The 15,221-nt window shown below is 37.4% G+C and overlaps 2 protein-coding genes and 1 pseudogene across 3 annotated transcripts; 2 read left to right on the plus strand and 1 right to left on the minus strand.

The window, feature by feature from the left end:
* Window positions 1-7,323: 7,323 nt before the first annotated feature.
* On the minus strand, window positions 7,324-9,067 carry LOC129768645 (zinc finger protein OZF-like). 2 transcript variants are annotated; one of them, XM_055770419.1, is made up of 2 exons: window positions 8,695-9,067; window positions 7,324-8,636 (listed from the first exon to the last, which is right to left on the minus strand). In XM_055770419.1, the coding sequence occupies exons 1-2, from the start codon at window positions 8,978-8,980 to the stop codon at window positions 7,519-7,521; spliced, it is 1,404 nt and encodes a 467-aa protein (XP_055626394.1). In that variant the 5' UTR covers window positions 8,981-9,067; the 3' UTR covers window positions 7,324-7,518. The 2 variants fall into 2 exon arrangements, with proteins under 2 accessions (XP_055626394.1, XP_055626393.1); XM_055770418.1 differs by having other exon boundaries at window positions 7,328-8,639.
* A 579-nt stretch (window positions 9,068-9,646) lies between these two features.
* On the plus strand, window positions 9,647-11,235 carry LOC129769079 (zinc finger and SCAN domain-containing protein 31-like). The gene is made up of 2 exons (XM_055771093.1): window positions 9,647-9,963; window positions 10,023-11,235. The coding sequence occupies exons 1-2, from the start codon at window positions 9,739-9,741 to the stop codon at window positions 10,986-10,988; spliced, it is 1,191 nt and encodes a 396-aa protein (XP_055627068.1). The 5' UTR covers window positions 9,647-9,738; the 3' UTR covers window positions 10,989-11,235.
* A 1,965-nt stretch (window positions 11,236-13,200) lies between these two features.
* Window positions 13,201-13,357, plus strand: LOC129772181 (U4 spliceosomal RNA; annotated as a pseudogene).
* The last annotated feature ends 1,864 nt before the right edge of the window (window positions 13,358-15,221 follow it).

A 15,221-nucleotide genomic window follows, 5' to 3' on the forward strand; every position in this document is an offset into this window, starting at 1 on the left:
TTTTAAGTTTTAAAAATTTTGTTTATTTCAGTCTTTTTTTACATATATCGCATTCATTGTGAACGAAAGTTATTCATTTAAACTTAACAAAAATTCCAACGCATTTACATCAACACTGCTGTTAATACTATTTACAAATTCAATGTAAGTTATTACTGTTTTCAAGAACTTTTTTCGTGTAGTATGTTCGGTATTAGGTAGTATTGGTCGCCTTGCATCCTCAAAAGATGGGTTTTGCCACCCGCCGAGTATCGTTTTTAATTTGTTTTGTACAAAAGACCACGCCGCTACTACACGTGGGCATTCGCTGTATTTGTGAGCAATCGTTTCTACCGCTGCATTACAGTACAGACAGTTGGATCCGTCTGTGCGTTGCATGATGTTCATCAAAAGGAAAGCATTTTTTCCATGTCAACATACCAACACACCACGTGTTGAGTGGTGGTGGTGTGGTGTCCGATTCGCTTCATCTATCTACGCACCGCCGGTGTTTGGGGTGAAAATACAAGACAAACTGTACACCATGTTCGAACATCATATGAAACATTAGGATTATACATCGTATGTCCAAAAAAACTAGGAATACAAACATGTCACATTTTCAAACATAGGTACGAAAAAATCATGTTTGTATTCAAACACAAAACTACAGCAGTGTGGACATGTTTATACCGGACGCAATGTCTTTTGTGAAACATGGAAGACTGCTATACATTGCAATCCCATAGTCTGTATATGGTTTAAATTGATGAAAATTGGAAGCTTTCCCATTTCCCCATACATTTGTTCTGTCCATTTGTGTGCTTTCCCGAACAGGGCTGTTTAATAAGGGGCAACTTATGCAGCCGCTAAAATAGAAACAACGAAGGAGGATAGCGAAAAGAGAGTATTGCGAAGTAAACACCACCCTTGCATAGTAAGTAAGCTGTCGCTAGCGTATAAGTATTGCATCTCTTCTGAGGAAAATTCTCAGAATCTTTCTGTGCCCGAAACAACGGAGGTCGCTTATTCTGTTCGTTTTGTGTTTTATGTTTTCTTGAGCCGTGAACGCTAGCGAATATTTCACTTAAGGTGCTTCTGGCATTGCAATTAACACAACCATCCGAGCCATGGCAAACCAGGCGAAAAAAGAGTATAGTGCATATGATTATAGTTCGCTTTTTTGTTGTCTTCCCAAGATGCTACATTCAGTTGCCTAACATCCAGAATCTTTACAAGCTCTCCAATTAGCGAGATTTTAAAACAACCCGACGCTTTTTTCAATTCTTCGACACTCAGACTCGCATCGGAAACTACGCCTTCTATCTCCATATCTCGAGAAAGGATGTAAATATGGTGCTCCCTGTTAAAAAAATAGCGGTCAACAATCTTGTTCACCACTTCATAAGTCGGTGTTTCTACACGCAGTTTGTCCGGTCTCTCTTTACGTATCGAGACACCCGGATGCTTACGCAACAAATCTCTTGAAATGTCAAGAGATCTCAATGATTATGACAGTTCTCATTTCCAACCAAGAAAGCTTTGGCATGGATCGCAGAATATTTATCACGGTAAATTTTAATTCTGATAAAGTAAAAAGTACAAAAACGGGAAAAATCAAGATTATTTCAGAAAAATCAGGATAAACTGAGTGTTTGTCAGGATATCAGGGAATGTGGAATAGAGTCTGGAAAGTCCTGAAAAATCATAAAGGTTGGCATCTCTGGTTGAGAACGCTGATGCCATTGAAGAAGAACGTGGAGAAAGTTGTATGAACGGTGGGTGTCAACGATGAATCTCAGATTATTGTTTTTTCTTCGAATCACAATTTCTCGCGTCACAGTGCAGACGCCTATTATGATTCCAGCAATGCTTGCGCATTGAATCTGTCAGCAATCCTAATAAAACACATGCTTTTCAGCTGGTGTTTTATCTAGATTGATGGCAATAGCGTGATTGTCACTCTGTAATCCGAGCAAGTGTGATCTGAAGAATTTCAATAATTCACTGTGCTCATTCAAAAAGGCTTCCAGCTCGCCATTGATGCACCTTGTTTTAGACGAATTGAGACTATTTGCGCATGCGTGGATGGAAGAAGCAGACTTAGCGCCATCTGTCATTTAACAACGTAAATAAATTCGTTCTGTTTGAAAACCGAACGACGGTTAAATCATTGAACCTGGTACAGTTCATTCTGAATCGCACCAAAATATTCCGAAACGTAAGAAACGAAAATTTCAAAATAATGATGATGATAATGTACATCAAAATAAAATTAGTTTTGCGGATGTTGTTAAAAGTGCGAACACTTCTAACAACAATAAGATAATGGGTTATAGTAATAGTACTAGTATCATGCAAAGTAATCGTAAGACTCATCCGGTTATTGTAATCAAGCCTAAAGAGTCCAAACAAGCTTGCGAGGATACTCGGAAGCATTTGAAGACAAAATTAGATCCAAGAACACACAAAATTAGTAATTTCAGAAATGGAAGAAATGGCTCCATCATTGTTGAGTGTGCAACTGGAGCTAATATAGATAATGTGAAAGATGACATCGAAAGCAATTTGGGTGAGAAGTATAGTGCTGTTGTTCCCATATCGGTGCCCAGATTAAAAATCGTGGGCATGAGCGATCAGCATTCCTCCGATGTTTTCATTGATTACCTCCGAAGTCAGAATGAAGGCATCGAAATAAAAGATGTAAAGGTTTTAAATGTGTACGAAAATCCACGCTTCACCTACAATAAGTTTACTGCTGTAATTGAAGTAGATGTTGACACATATAACTGTTTATTGAACGCGAAAAAAGTAAATGTGGGGTTCGATCGGTGCTCCGTAGTTCCTGCGATTAATGTATTAAGATGCTTCAAATGTGGAGAATTTGGACACAAGAGCACGGATTGCAAACAAAATTTTGAAACGTGCTCAAGGTGTAGTCAGAAACACAAGACATCTGAATGCAAGTCAACTGTGTTGAAATGTGTTAATTGTTTGAAAATGAATACAGAACGGAAATTGAATTTGGACGTCAATCATGCCGCATTTAGCTCTGAATGTTTAGTATATCAGAGACTTTTTGATTTGAAAAAAAGCAGCTTGCATTTCAATAAATAGCAACCAGGTTCCAGAAGAATTGTGAACCAATATTATATTTTGTATTTGAATATTGCGGGACTGTCAACAAACTACGTAGCGTTACGTCAGATTGTTGAGGAAAAGCGTCCATTTCTAGTCCTTTTGTCTGAAACACACATTGTTGAAATAGAATCATTTGATCAGTATAGTATTCCGGGATATAATGTTGCTGCGTGTTTATCACATTCTAGGCACACTGGCGGTGTTGCTATTTACGTCAGAGAATCAGTTCAATTCAATCTTCGCCTCAACGAAGTGTTTGATGGTAACTGGTTCTTGGGCATTACAGTTGAACATGGCATGAAGATGGGTAATTTTGGTGTTTTGTATCATAGTCCCAGCTCAAGCGACTTGCGTTTTGTTGAAATTTTAGAAAACTGGCTTGAAATGTTCCTTGACTCTAGCAAATTGAATATATTAGCTGGTGATTTCAATATTAATTGGCGAGATGACTACAATTCGAACCATTTGAAGCGTGTATCCGATTTCTTCAATTTGAAACAAACAGTACATGAATTTACGCGCATTTCCAGGCACAGTAAAACTTTAATTGATCATGTTTATTCCAATTTTGATACTATTTACACAGTCACGGATACCAATTTGAAAATAACCGATCATGAGACTTTAATTATCAATATTGTAGATAATCTCGTGGTAAATGAAGATGTTGTGAAATTAAAGTGCTGGAGGAAATATTCGAAGCATGCTGTTTCGAATCTCGTAGTGAGAAGCCTGGATTTTCCATTCGAGGTCGGTAATTTAGATGAATCATCAGCTGTTCTAACTAATACCTTGAAAGAGTGTACAAATCGGCTTGTTACGCAAAAATTTGTTCCTATGAAAAACTCGAACAGCTGGTACAATTTGGATCTTTTACGCCTTAAACGTGAGAGAGACAGATGGTACAAGAAATTTTGTAGAACAAATGATGGAAATCATTGGAATATGTACACAAACGCGCGCAATATATATTCACAGTCGATTAAGAAAACTCGTTGTGAATATATTCAGAGGAAGATTGATCTGCATCAAAGCAACAGCAAGGAGTTATGGAAAATTTTGAAATCTTTATTAAAACCTAGTAATAGCAAACCGCGTTCCATAACTTTTAATGGCACACTTGAACAGTCTGAACAGGCTATAGCATCTAAGTTTAACGATTATTTTGTCAATAGTGTTTCATTGATCAATCAGTCCATTGAATTGGTTGATGAACCTGATGAAATAAAACAGCCGGTTAACAGTAGTTGTAGATTTGAAAGTTTTCACCCAATTACATTAAATGAACTTAGAACTATTTGCTTTTCTTTAGGAAAAACGGCTGGAGTGGATAATGTCAATGCTAGAGTTATTCAAGATTGCTTTCATGTCATCGATCACATCTTGCTGGACCTTATTAATAAATCTTTGTTAACTGGGCATGTGCCTAAGGTGTGGAAGGAATCTTTAATAGTTCCTATTCAAAAGGTTGCTGGAACGATTAAAGCCGAAGAGTTTCGTCCCATCAATATGCTGCACACGCTAGAGAAAATATTAGAAGTAGTCGTTAAAGGCCAGCTGCTGGAATATTTTAATTGCAATGCTTTGCTAATACCAGAACAATCGGGATATCGGGAAGGTCATTCCTGTGAAACCGCATTGAACTTGGTATTAGCAAAATGGAAAGAGAAACTAGAGTGCAAAGAGAATATCATTGCTGTTTTTTTGGATCTAAAACGCGCTTTCGAAACAATTTCTAGGCCCTTGTTGTTGAACACGATTAAGCGCTTTGGATTTACGAGTACTGCATATAAATGGTTCGAAAGCTATTTAAATGACAGAACTCAACGGACTATTTTTAATGATACAATTTCGAATCCCCTAGGGAATAATCTTGGAGTACCTCAGGGAAGTGTATTAGGGCCCCTTTTATTTATTATGTATATCAATGACATGGGAAGAGTTTTACGATTTTGTGATATCAATCTTTTTGCAGATGATACTGTGTTATTCATTGCAGCTAATGATTTAGATCAGGTCGTTTTACATTTGAATGGAGATTTACATTCTTTAAGTAGATGGTTGAAGTATAAGCAATTGAAATTGAACATAAGTAAAACTAAATATATGGTAATCTCGCGAAATCGTTTAAATGAAAACGTCTCCATCGTTATTGATAATGAGACTATTGATCGAGTTCGGGACATTAAATATCTTGGCGTGATTATTGATGACAAACTCAAGTTCAACACTCACATTGACAATGTCATCAAGAAAATTGCCAAGAAGTATGGAATCTTATGTCGATTGAAAAACGATTTAACTATTTGCAGCAAAATACAGCTATACAAATCAATCATCTCTCCTCATTTAGACTTTTGCTCTTCCATTTTATTTTTAGCCAATGACACACAAATATCGAGATTACAGCGCTTGCAAAACAAAATAATGCGGTTGATACTAAAATGTAACAGATTCACTTCCTCATCTTTAATGTTGGACGCTCTGCAATGGTTATCCGTGAAGCAAAGGATTGTTTATTTAACTATGGTGTTCATTTTCAAAGTAGTTAAAGGTTTGCTGGCTCGATATTTGTGTGATCGAGTTGAAAGAGGAATTGACTTTCATAGTTATAACACTAGAAACGCGAATGAAATAAGAACACCTAAATTCTTGTCATGTGCTTCACAAAATTCGTTGTACTTCAAAGGAATAAATGTGTTCAACTCGATGCCAAGACATATTAAATGCGCAACAACACTTACAGAATTTAAGAGGCACTGTATTTCACATGTAAAAGCTGTGTTCTCTTAACAGCTGAATGAGTTTTTGTTTATTTTTATGACGAAGATCTTTACTGACGAAGTTTTATACGAACGAATAATTTAATTTGGACAATTTTTTTGCAGTTTGTTTTCAATATTTTCAATGAATCTGACGAAGTTTTTGAACGGATTATATTATGTAGATTATTTAATTTTTTTTAAATCATCTTTTTTAAATTTGTATTGATCTCTATTATGTCTGTCATGATCTTGGTGATGATGGACTATTTTTATTTTTATTTTGTCGTTCTTATAGTTGTATTAGTTAAAAAAAAATAAATAAAAGTAGTCTACACAAGTTTGAGCGTCGCGCGCGAGACACAGATATAAAGGATATTAAATTGAAAGTTTTTTTTAAGTGCCGGTCTAGGAATTTTTCGTAAAGGAAATTTTCTCGATTTCTCTGAATGAGGGTATTCAAAGTCACTCTAAAACAAGGCTGGCGGTTGGACTTGTGCTCTGGTGGACCACTTGGCTGCAAGGGCCTCGTCGGGACCGTATCGGCTCTGTGGCGGACATGACTGAGTATTGGCTTTTTTGGACATTGCAATCTTTTGAACTTATATCTGTAAATAAAATCAGTTCGTTTTTCATGTTTGCTAAACTGATTTCAATGTTGAAAAAAAAATTATCTTTTAGATAACTCGTCTTGCTCAAACCTCTGTAGGGGAAGGAGGCGGGACCATCATCATCATTTAAATTCGTTGACTCCAGCGATGATGCTCCGTCACTTGTGCGCTGCAAGTTGTGCCTGATGCAATTCTGTTGCACAAAAAAACACGAATTCCAGGAGATTCGGTTCACTGTCGAATCATTAGATGAAATTCTTCTCTTGACCACTGAATTTTTCTGAAGTGTTATTCCACGACTGAACGATAAAACACAGGATGCTTGACTTTACTCTCCAACGTTATATTTTGTACTGTTCTATATTTTACAATAGTTTCTATCCTAGCTATTTGCAGTGACCACTACAAGTTGGCGTTGAACTGAATTGTTCCCTTTTTACAATTATCTCTCATACAAAATTCTAGGGTGACCCTTTTAGATTGGGTTCTAAATGCATGATAAGTTAGACTTAAGTTTTTATGTCATTAATTTCATTAGGTAATAAGTTCAAATAGATTCAGGCGCATTTAGAAATAATTTAGTATGAATAGATTGAGTAATGAATTCATGGCAATATTCATCATATTGTATAAAGCCAAATTTAAGAAAAACAAATATTCAGAATTTTTTCTGCATAGTACATAGCATAGTATAGTAGAAGAAAAAGATTATAATTCTAACAAAAACCTAATCGTGACAAATGATATTTTAGAAGAAAATTTATGTAACAACAGCATCTACTTACCTTACTATTTCTGCACTTGTAATTGATCATGCGCCAGTACATTGATTGGGAACATTCTATTCTCGTCATCTCCATAAAATTCCAAAAATGATTTACTTGTTGCAGGATAACATAAGCAAGATGAGCAACAACGTGATGTCATTGCCGGTTTCTCTTTAAAAAAATTTAACTAATAGGAAAGGGTCATCTAATTAATATTGCGATAATGGGCCTGAACGAGAACGTGCTTTATTGCTAACATCAACGATTGGAATGATTCTGTTGCTGATGTCGATCGTATTCTGATTCGTCTTTGAACATCTTTCCACAATCGTCTTTCTCGCATATGAAACTACCAATTCCAGAATGCTTCAATAAATGCTTTGTGGCAGAAGACTTGCATTTGAATTTTTTATCACAATCAGTACAACTGTAAAATTTACACTCAGTTGACGGAGGATAGTGCGTTTGTTGATGAACAAGATACTCTCTGAAATCAGCGAATGCAGAAGTTATGCACTTCATACAACGATGATTCTCAGTACTTAACGTTTCAAATTCATCACAATGATTTTGTTTCAAATGATTCAACAATATAGTGGGACTTGATTTTGTTGCAGAGCATAGTGGACAAGTCCAGGAATGCTGGTTTTCAGTACCAGTCTTCTGATGTAACAGTTGATGTCTCAACAGGTTACGATTTCGTTTGAAACCCGCTCCACATTGTTTGCACACAAACGGACGATCCGGAAGGTGAACGCGTGAGTGATCGTTTAAAATTGTTCTCGACGGAAATCTTCGTTGACAAACGTCGCATACGTACCTCCGTTCCAGATGTTGCATTGTGAGATGTTGTCGAAGCTCGTTTTGGCTGAAATATGATTTGGAACAGTGAGGACACTTGAAAGATTTCCCTACATGTCGTCCTTGATGAATGCGAAGTGAGCTCCTATCGGTGAAGGTTCGTGGACAATAATTACATTGATAGTCCTTTATACCCAAGTGAATACGAAGGTGTTTTTTGAGTGTATTCCGTCCACGATACACATTTTTGCAATATGTGCATTCGATCAGTGGTACTCGACGACCATTTCTTTCTATAAATTTACTGGGCCTAGTTTCCATCGCGGCATCCAACATACGTTGCTGCTCAACTGATAAATTCTGTGAGGTGGACTGTAGTTCACTTTTTACGTCATGAATATCTGGTTGAACAGTGTCTTCATCGAATATTAATTCGCTGTCCTCATCCTCGAGTCGTTCGACGTTTATTTCTTCCTCTGCATATACCGTCTCTGCATTCTTCATGTCCGATATAGCTTCGTCAAGCAAGCATTCGTTCTGATGTTTCCCATGTTCTGTACCCTCTTCGATTGTACCTGCTGAATATTTTAGTGTTTCTAACAATATTTTTGATTGAAAAAAAAACTAACATACCGCTACCGAATTTCTTAGATGATATCTTTGCATTCTCTAAGATATTGTACGATTTTAAACATGTAGCTTCAAAATCCTGAATTTTCTCCATGCAGTCAACACATTTCGAGCATACATTATTTGGAAATCCATCGGCGTCATCTACCTTTGTGAGTATTATGTCTATGAATTTGAACAATCGCTCGTTTAGCTCATGTTCTGCGTTGAAAATGAAAATGCACTCTTTCTCTGATAAACAAAAACGGCAGAGATGATCGAACTTTTCTTGAATTTCAGCTGCATTCATTTTTCTTCACTACGTGAAAACAAGCAGAGCAACGAATCGAGCGCACTATCATCGTCCGTGTTGGATTTGTTTGTTTATTTTTCTATTCGGCACAGTAAAAAATTGCTGTTCATATACGCTGGCTTCAACCAAGTGATATATATAAACAGGTGGGGCAATAATAATAATAGAGCAATTCCTCAGGGTGCTCATACACTGTTTGACCGAAGCCAAATATTTGACTCTTTTTGACAGATAAAATTTGGTCAACGTGTACTGATCAAATATATTCTACACAAAACACGACAAGCAAATATTCAATTATTGGATCAAGGCGCGTAGAAGTATATCCTAAGGTGGGCCAACTTGCTAAAACCACTCTTCAGCCATCTTGGAAGTCTACTGTGTTTTGTTTGTAAACAAAACACAATACGCTTGTGCCCAAGCTCGCTCGTGATCAGTCTGTCTCTTTCACACTTCAAGGAAAAAATTCCCCTTCTGCTTTCTTCCGTACTGTTTTCATATACTGCTCCCCTAACCAACTTAGTGACGAAACGGCCTCACCTAGTACCATAGACCCGTCTTGATCCAAATCAAGATTATGTTGCCGCTTGCTGGCAATATTAATGTAAGAACCTATGTAGCATACCTGGGTTAATATTTACATATGATGTGCTTCGGACTTATTTATGAACCGATGTGTTTGTAAACAAATTGGAAGAAAGTTGTAATGAAAGAATCAGGCTGTGATTGTTGAATTATTGAAGTTTTAAGATATAATGGCATCAGATGTTGCACAAACGGATTCAAATATGTTACAAAGCACAAACAGAATTAGCGAAATTAGTGCGCTACTACCAGCTGTATGTCGTACGTGTCTGTTAGCTGAGAATGATGTTGAAGGAGAATTATACAGTATGGATCAAATTTTTCTCGAGGAGGATTCACTCACAAGCCAAGTGCAATCTTTCGAAAATATAATTTGTTTGTTCATTGACGATGAGGTGCGTTAACTGCACGTGATATACACAACCTCGGTACTAGCTTGTATCTTTTATTATAGATGGAGAAGACGAATGATCGTTTACCTCGGAGCATATGCATGCCGTGTGTAGAAAAAGCTCGCTCTGCATTTCACTTCATAGAAATGTGTCGTCAAACGGATAACGTTCTGAAAGAATGTTTGCTGGAGCCTATATCTATTATCAGTTCTAATTTTGCTCAATCCGTAATCCCCGAAGAAACGATTGAAAACGATGAGGAAATATTGGGTGAATATGTCACTGAGATAAAACACATTGCAACAGAATATTTAGATGAGGATGAGTTAGAACGAAAAAGCTTTCAATGGCAGACTACAGCAAAGGATAACCCAATTGAACAGCTTGATAACATTCCTGTTAATAAGGAACCTCATGAGAAAACCAGAGTGTATAAAAACGTATCGGCCAAACGACACTTGTGCGAAATATGTCTCAAAACCTTTACCCAGCCACAAACACTGAACCGCCATAAGAAAATTCATACAAAAGACAGTCAACCAGGAAAATCGTGTAATTATTGCGATCGTGTATTCCTTCGATCAGACGATCTACGCCGTCATATTAGAACTCATACAAACGAACGACCGTACGTCTGTGATCAATGTCCCAGGGCGTACAAACAATCGGCCGAACTGAAAGAGCACAAAGAATCCGTTCACCCAATAACGGGAATTCGCAAAATGTTAGAATGCACAATTTGTGATAAGAAACTTACCACTAGGAATGGATTGTATGTCCACATGAAGGCACATCGGGGAGAGAAGAATCATTCGTGCAGCTACTGTTCGAAACGGTTCGTAACGTCTGGAGAGTTAACTTCTCACCTTAGGCATATCCACACCGAACAAATCAATGCCGAAATTATAGTTTGTGGCCAGAAAGGTTGCGCGAAAAAATTCGTTACTAATGCTGCATGGAGGCACCATCAGATCAAAAAACATAAGGTACATGCTGAGGATATCGAAGTGCATAAGAGTAGGAAGTAAGGGTGCAGCTCTTCCTAATACCTAAAAAAATAAAATAACTTGTACAAGGATTGTGAGTGTAATTGTTAGATTTATGATTTCATTTCTATATTTTTACTCAACGATAAGGTTATTTCTTTGAAAATGAATCGTGAACCGTCAGTAAAAGTATTGTCGATCATTTGGTAATGAGAGTCATTCACATATAAAAAGTGTGCGAAAAGTTTGTAGATCATGTAAAATAGAAATTATTTTGAATTCTTCAATAAAACACCTCATAACTCATTGAAACGGTATTACTAAGCGCACGTTCGTGGGTTCAATCGCAGAACTGTTCATTGATTGATATTCTAATTGACCCTCTACAATTTCCTTTCAGTATAAACTTCCTAGTACTTCTACCAAAACTCGTCATTATAATATCAAATTATTTTTAGACACAATTCTCATTCAAGATTTTTCAATCACTTGCAAATAACATGTTTCTCCATTACATGGAATAAATGTTTGATACAGAAAATATGATAGAACATCGGACAATTCCTTCCTCTAGTCTTGCTCTTATCAATACATTCGGCGATCTATTTTTATTTATATAGATGGAAGAAGATATGACAGTGCGTTTTATCACATTAAAATCCATTTCCACTTTCGAACAAAGATCAATTCGTTAGCTAAAACCTCTATATGCCAAGTTTGATTCCATTTGCTCCGTCAAGCACTTCTTGTGTGGTTGCCCGAAATTTGATGATCTGCGAAACCTTCCTTCTTGAGGGGCGATTCAGCAAGAGTAGTAGCGCTTGTCTGCTTGTCTGCTGCCTAAAAGATGCCGAACTATTTTTTAAGATCTAGCGTCTGAACAATGGATCAGTCAAGAAGATCCTTGTTTCTTCCCCTCCATGATGGAGGGGAATAAGAACACTTCGGCATCTTCAATGGCACGGCTTCCTTTCCACTGGCCTGGAGCCATGGTCCGAAGATATCCCTGCCATCTGGTCCAACAAGCAAACAGCAAATTCTTTGTTAAGTTATGTTTCGTAAAAAGATTTATATGTGTTCAATTTTTACGTCCAATTTTTATGTGATAATTGTATGTACAATCTGTTCCCAACGAAACCTTTCGGCAATGCCGTCGATAAAGAGGCGAACCGGCCCAGGAGTCTGAAAACCTCTCAAATAAAGAATAAAAAAATCCATTTGCTTGATTCTTCTTCTTTTGTAGGAGCATCGTACCACTGCGACCATTAGTTGATCTATTGTAGTGCACTCCAGTTTGCTATGTATGCAGTGTCAGTTCGTTCCATCACTCAGGGAATAAGTGGTAAGTCCTGGTAAGTCGCACCAGGACTTTGCATATCCTCCCACGAAGATATAACTTCCTTCATGAAGTTCCTTTCTTTTGACGTAGGACTACGTCTTCCAGTGTAGGTTCTACATCTGGAGTGTAGGTTCAAAGTTTCGAAAACGAAAGCGTTACGCCGGAGAACGAGATTTTGAGCGTTAATAGCTCCTAAACAACTGAACGAAATGGTATGATAAACACTTCATTCGAAAGATAAAATGTCTACGCGTTCTATGCTTGTTACTTTTTGATCCAAAAACTTGTTTCAATAGCCTTAAAATTGCTTTCAAAACAGGTTATTGAAATCACACCAATCGGTATAAAAGCGAGTGTCGCTCGGAAATCCTCTCAGTTATGATTGCGCAACGATTGAGCTACCATCGCCGAAATGAATGGATGTTTCTCAAACACAGATTTCAAAACCATGGAGCCAGGGGAAACTGGCATAGCAAATTAGATGCAAGCAGCGGGTATTTTTGTACTCGTTTGCGCTTTTGTAAATCGGAATGTTTCTCTAACACAGACTTCAAAACCTTGGAGCCTGGAGAAACTAGCATTGCAAATCAGATGCAATCAGCGGGTACTTTTTCATTTGTTTGCGCTGTTGCAAATTGGAACATTTTCTCAACACAGACTTCAAAACCATGGAGCAAGAGGAAATCGGCTTTGGCTCGGTTATTCAAGACTACATATCCCTTCATGTTGCCAGCTCACTGAACTGCTACGCATACCATTTGATGATTAAGCAAAATGTTGATAACTATTTGCTGCGATAACCACTACCATAATGCATGAATTGACCTACATTGGGAATTGTTTGTAATTGAAATCGTAAATTGTTTCATCCATTCACTAGTTTAATCAATAATTCAATCAATACATACAAAAGATAGCTTTGCGCAGCGGCGATATCGTCCCCAATGAGGAACATCCGAGGTGCGATTATTGCTAATTGAAAAAACACAAATGAATACTGAGCCAACGGCAGTCCTACGTCAACCTTGCGGTTATATCATAGCAAACCAAATCTCGTTAGGCATAAGAATGCCCTCCAAGAATCCGCAGTTTCCGCTGAATTAGTGTACTGCATTGACACAGTAAATGTTCCGAAGTTTCAGCTTCGAAATTGCATAAACGACAGTTATTATGTCACTTTTCCGATTTTTTTAAGGCGATACTTGCTCGGACAGTGTCCGGTCAATAGACCGGTTAATGTACTCAATTCAAGCTGAATAGGTTGCGTGTTATTCTGTTACAAGGTGTAATGAATAATTTGGATTGTCTTGGTGTTGATAGAGCCCTCCAGTTGGCTTCAATAATTGATATTTCCCTAGTTTTGAGCTCAGATTTCATGCATGATGTAGATATTCCACAAAATGGCTCAGGCTCGACGAATTTAGTTGAAGATCCTAATCTTGCTAAGAGATCGGCTTTTTCATTACCTTCTATACCGCAGTGACCAGGCACCCAGTATAGATTAACTTCGTTAGTTGTTTTAAGGATAGAATACATTCCCAAACTAGCTTTGACTGATATGTGTATGCTTTTACTGCATTAAGAGCTGCTTGGCTATCTGAGAAGAAGATACAGATATTGGTATACCTGTATTTTCTAGCCAAACAAATATTTGTACATATTAGAATAGCTTGTATTTCTGCTTGAAAAACTGTAGGCCACTGTCCCATTGGAATTGACATTTCGATTCCTGGTCCAGTAACCCCAGCTCCTGTAGATTTACCAATTTTAGATCCATCGGTATAAAACACGAGAGAACCTGGACGAGTTTTGGGACCACCTTCTTCCCATTCGTTGCGATAGAATTCAATTAGTTTGAAGGGAACACTGAAGTTAGTCTTTGTTTCCATCCAGTCTTCATTCATGCTTACTATAGTGTGCAGTTGATAATCTTTCAGGATTTGTAAATGCCCTATGAGATCTCCTTCCAGAAAATGTTTTATACGTTTCAGCCTAAGAGCACATTTTTCCGCTTCAAGTTGCACATATTGGTGCAAGGGTGGAAGGTATAAAAGATCATCTAGGGCTTTGGAGGGTGCGCTGGGCATTGCTCCAGTTATTGATAAACATGCCAGACGTTGTAGTTTATCGAGCTTGTGTAGTTTTAGGCCACCACACTATCGAAGCATATGTTAGTCTGGGTCTCACAATTGCCGAGTAAATCCAGTGAATCATTCTCGGTTTTAATCCCTGCTTTTTCCCGACTATACTACTACAACTTCAGAGCGCTGTCTGGGCTTTAGATATGGCATACTCCAGTTGACCGTTCCAATTTAGTTTTTGGTCAAGCATGACACCTAGATATTTGGTTCGTTTTGAAAGCTCCAATTGTACACCTCCCAATCTAAGAGGTGGAATCTTATATGTACTTTCTTTTTCTGGTAAATGGAATTATGACTGTTTTTGAAGGATTAACACTAAGTCCTTCCAAGTTGTACCATTTGAGTGTGTAGTTAAGGGCTGCTTGCATTCTATTGAAAATAGTATACTCACAGTTATCCCCTCTCTAAGATGATTATGTCATCAGTGAAACTAATGACTTCGTATCCTAAATTAGCTAGGTTATTAAGAAAATCGTCGACAACTAGGGACCACAACAGAGGAGACAGAACACCTCCTTGAGGGCAACTTCTAGTTGGTTTTGTTGTTAAAGTAGATCCTCCTAATTTAGCTGTTATTAGTCGGTTGGTTAGCATGGCATGTATCTAGTTGGAGATGCACATATCAAAACTACATTCATAGCTTCATATCATATCTTTATTTATAGAATTGTAGGATGCATTGTCAAATGCTTGCTCAATATCAAGAAAAGCTGTAAGTGAGATTTCTTTAGCATCAAAAGACTTTTCTATTTTTGAAATTAACGTGTGAAGCGCTGTTTCAGTTGATTTATTTGC

This window comes from Toxorhynchites rutilus, chromosome 2, assembly GCF_029784135.1.
Source record: "Toxorhynchites rutilus septentrionalis strain SRP chromosome 2, ASM2978413v1, whole genome shotgun sequence".
Taxonomy (NCBI): Eukaryota; Metazoa; Arthropoda; class Insecta; order Diptera; family Culicidae; genus Toxorhynchites; species Toxorhynchites rutilus.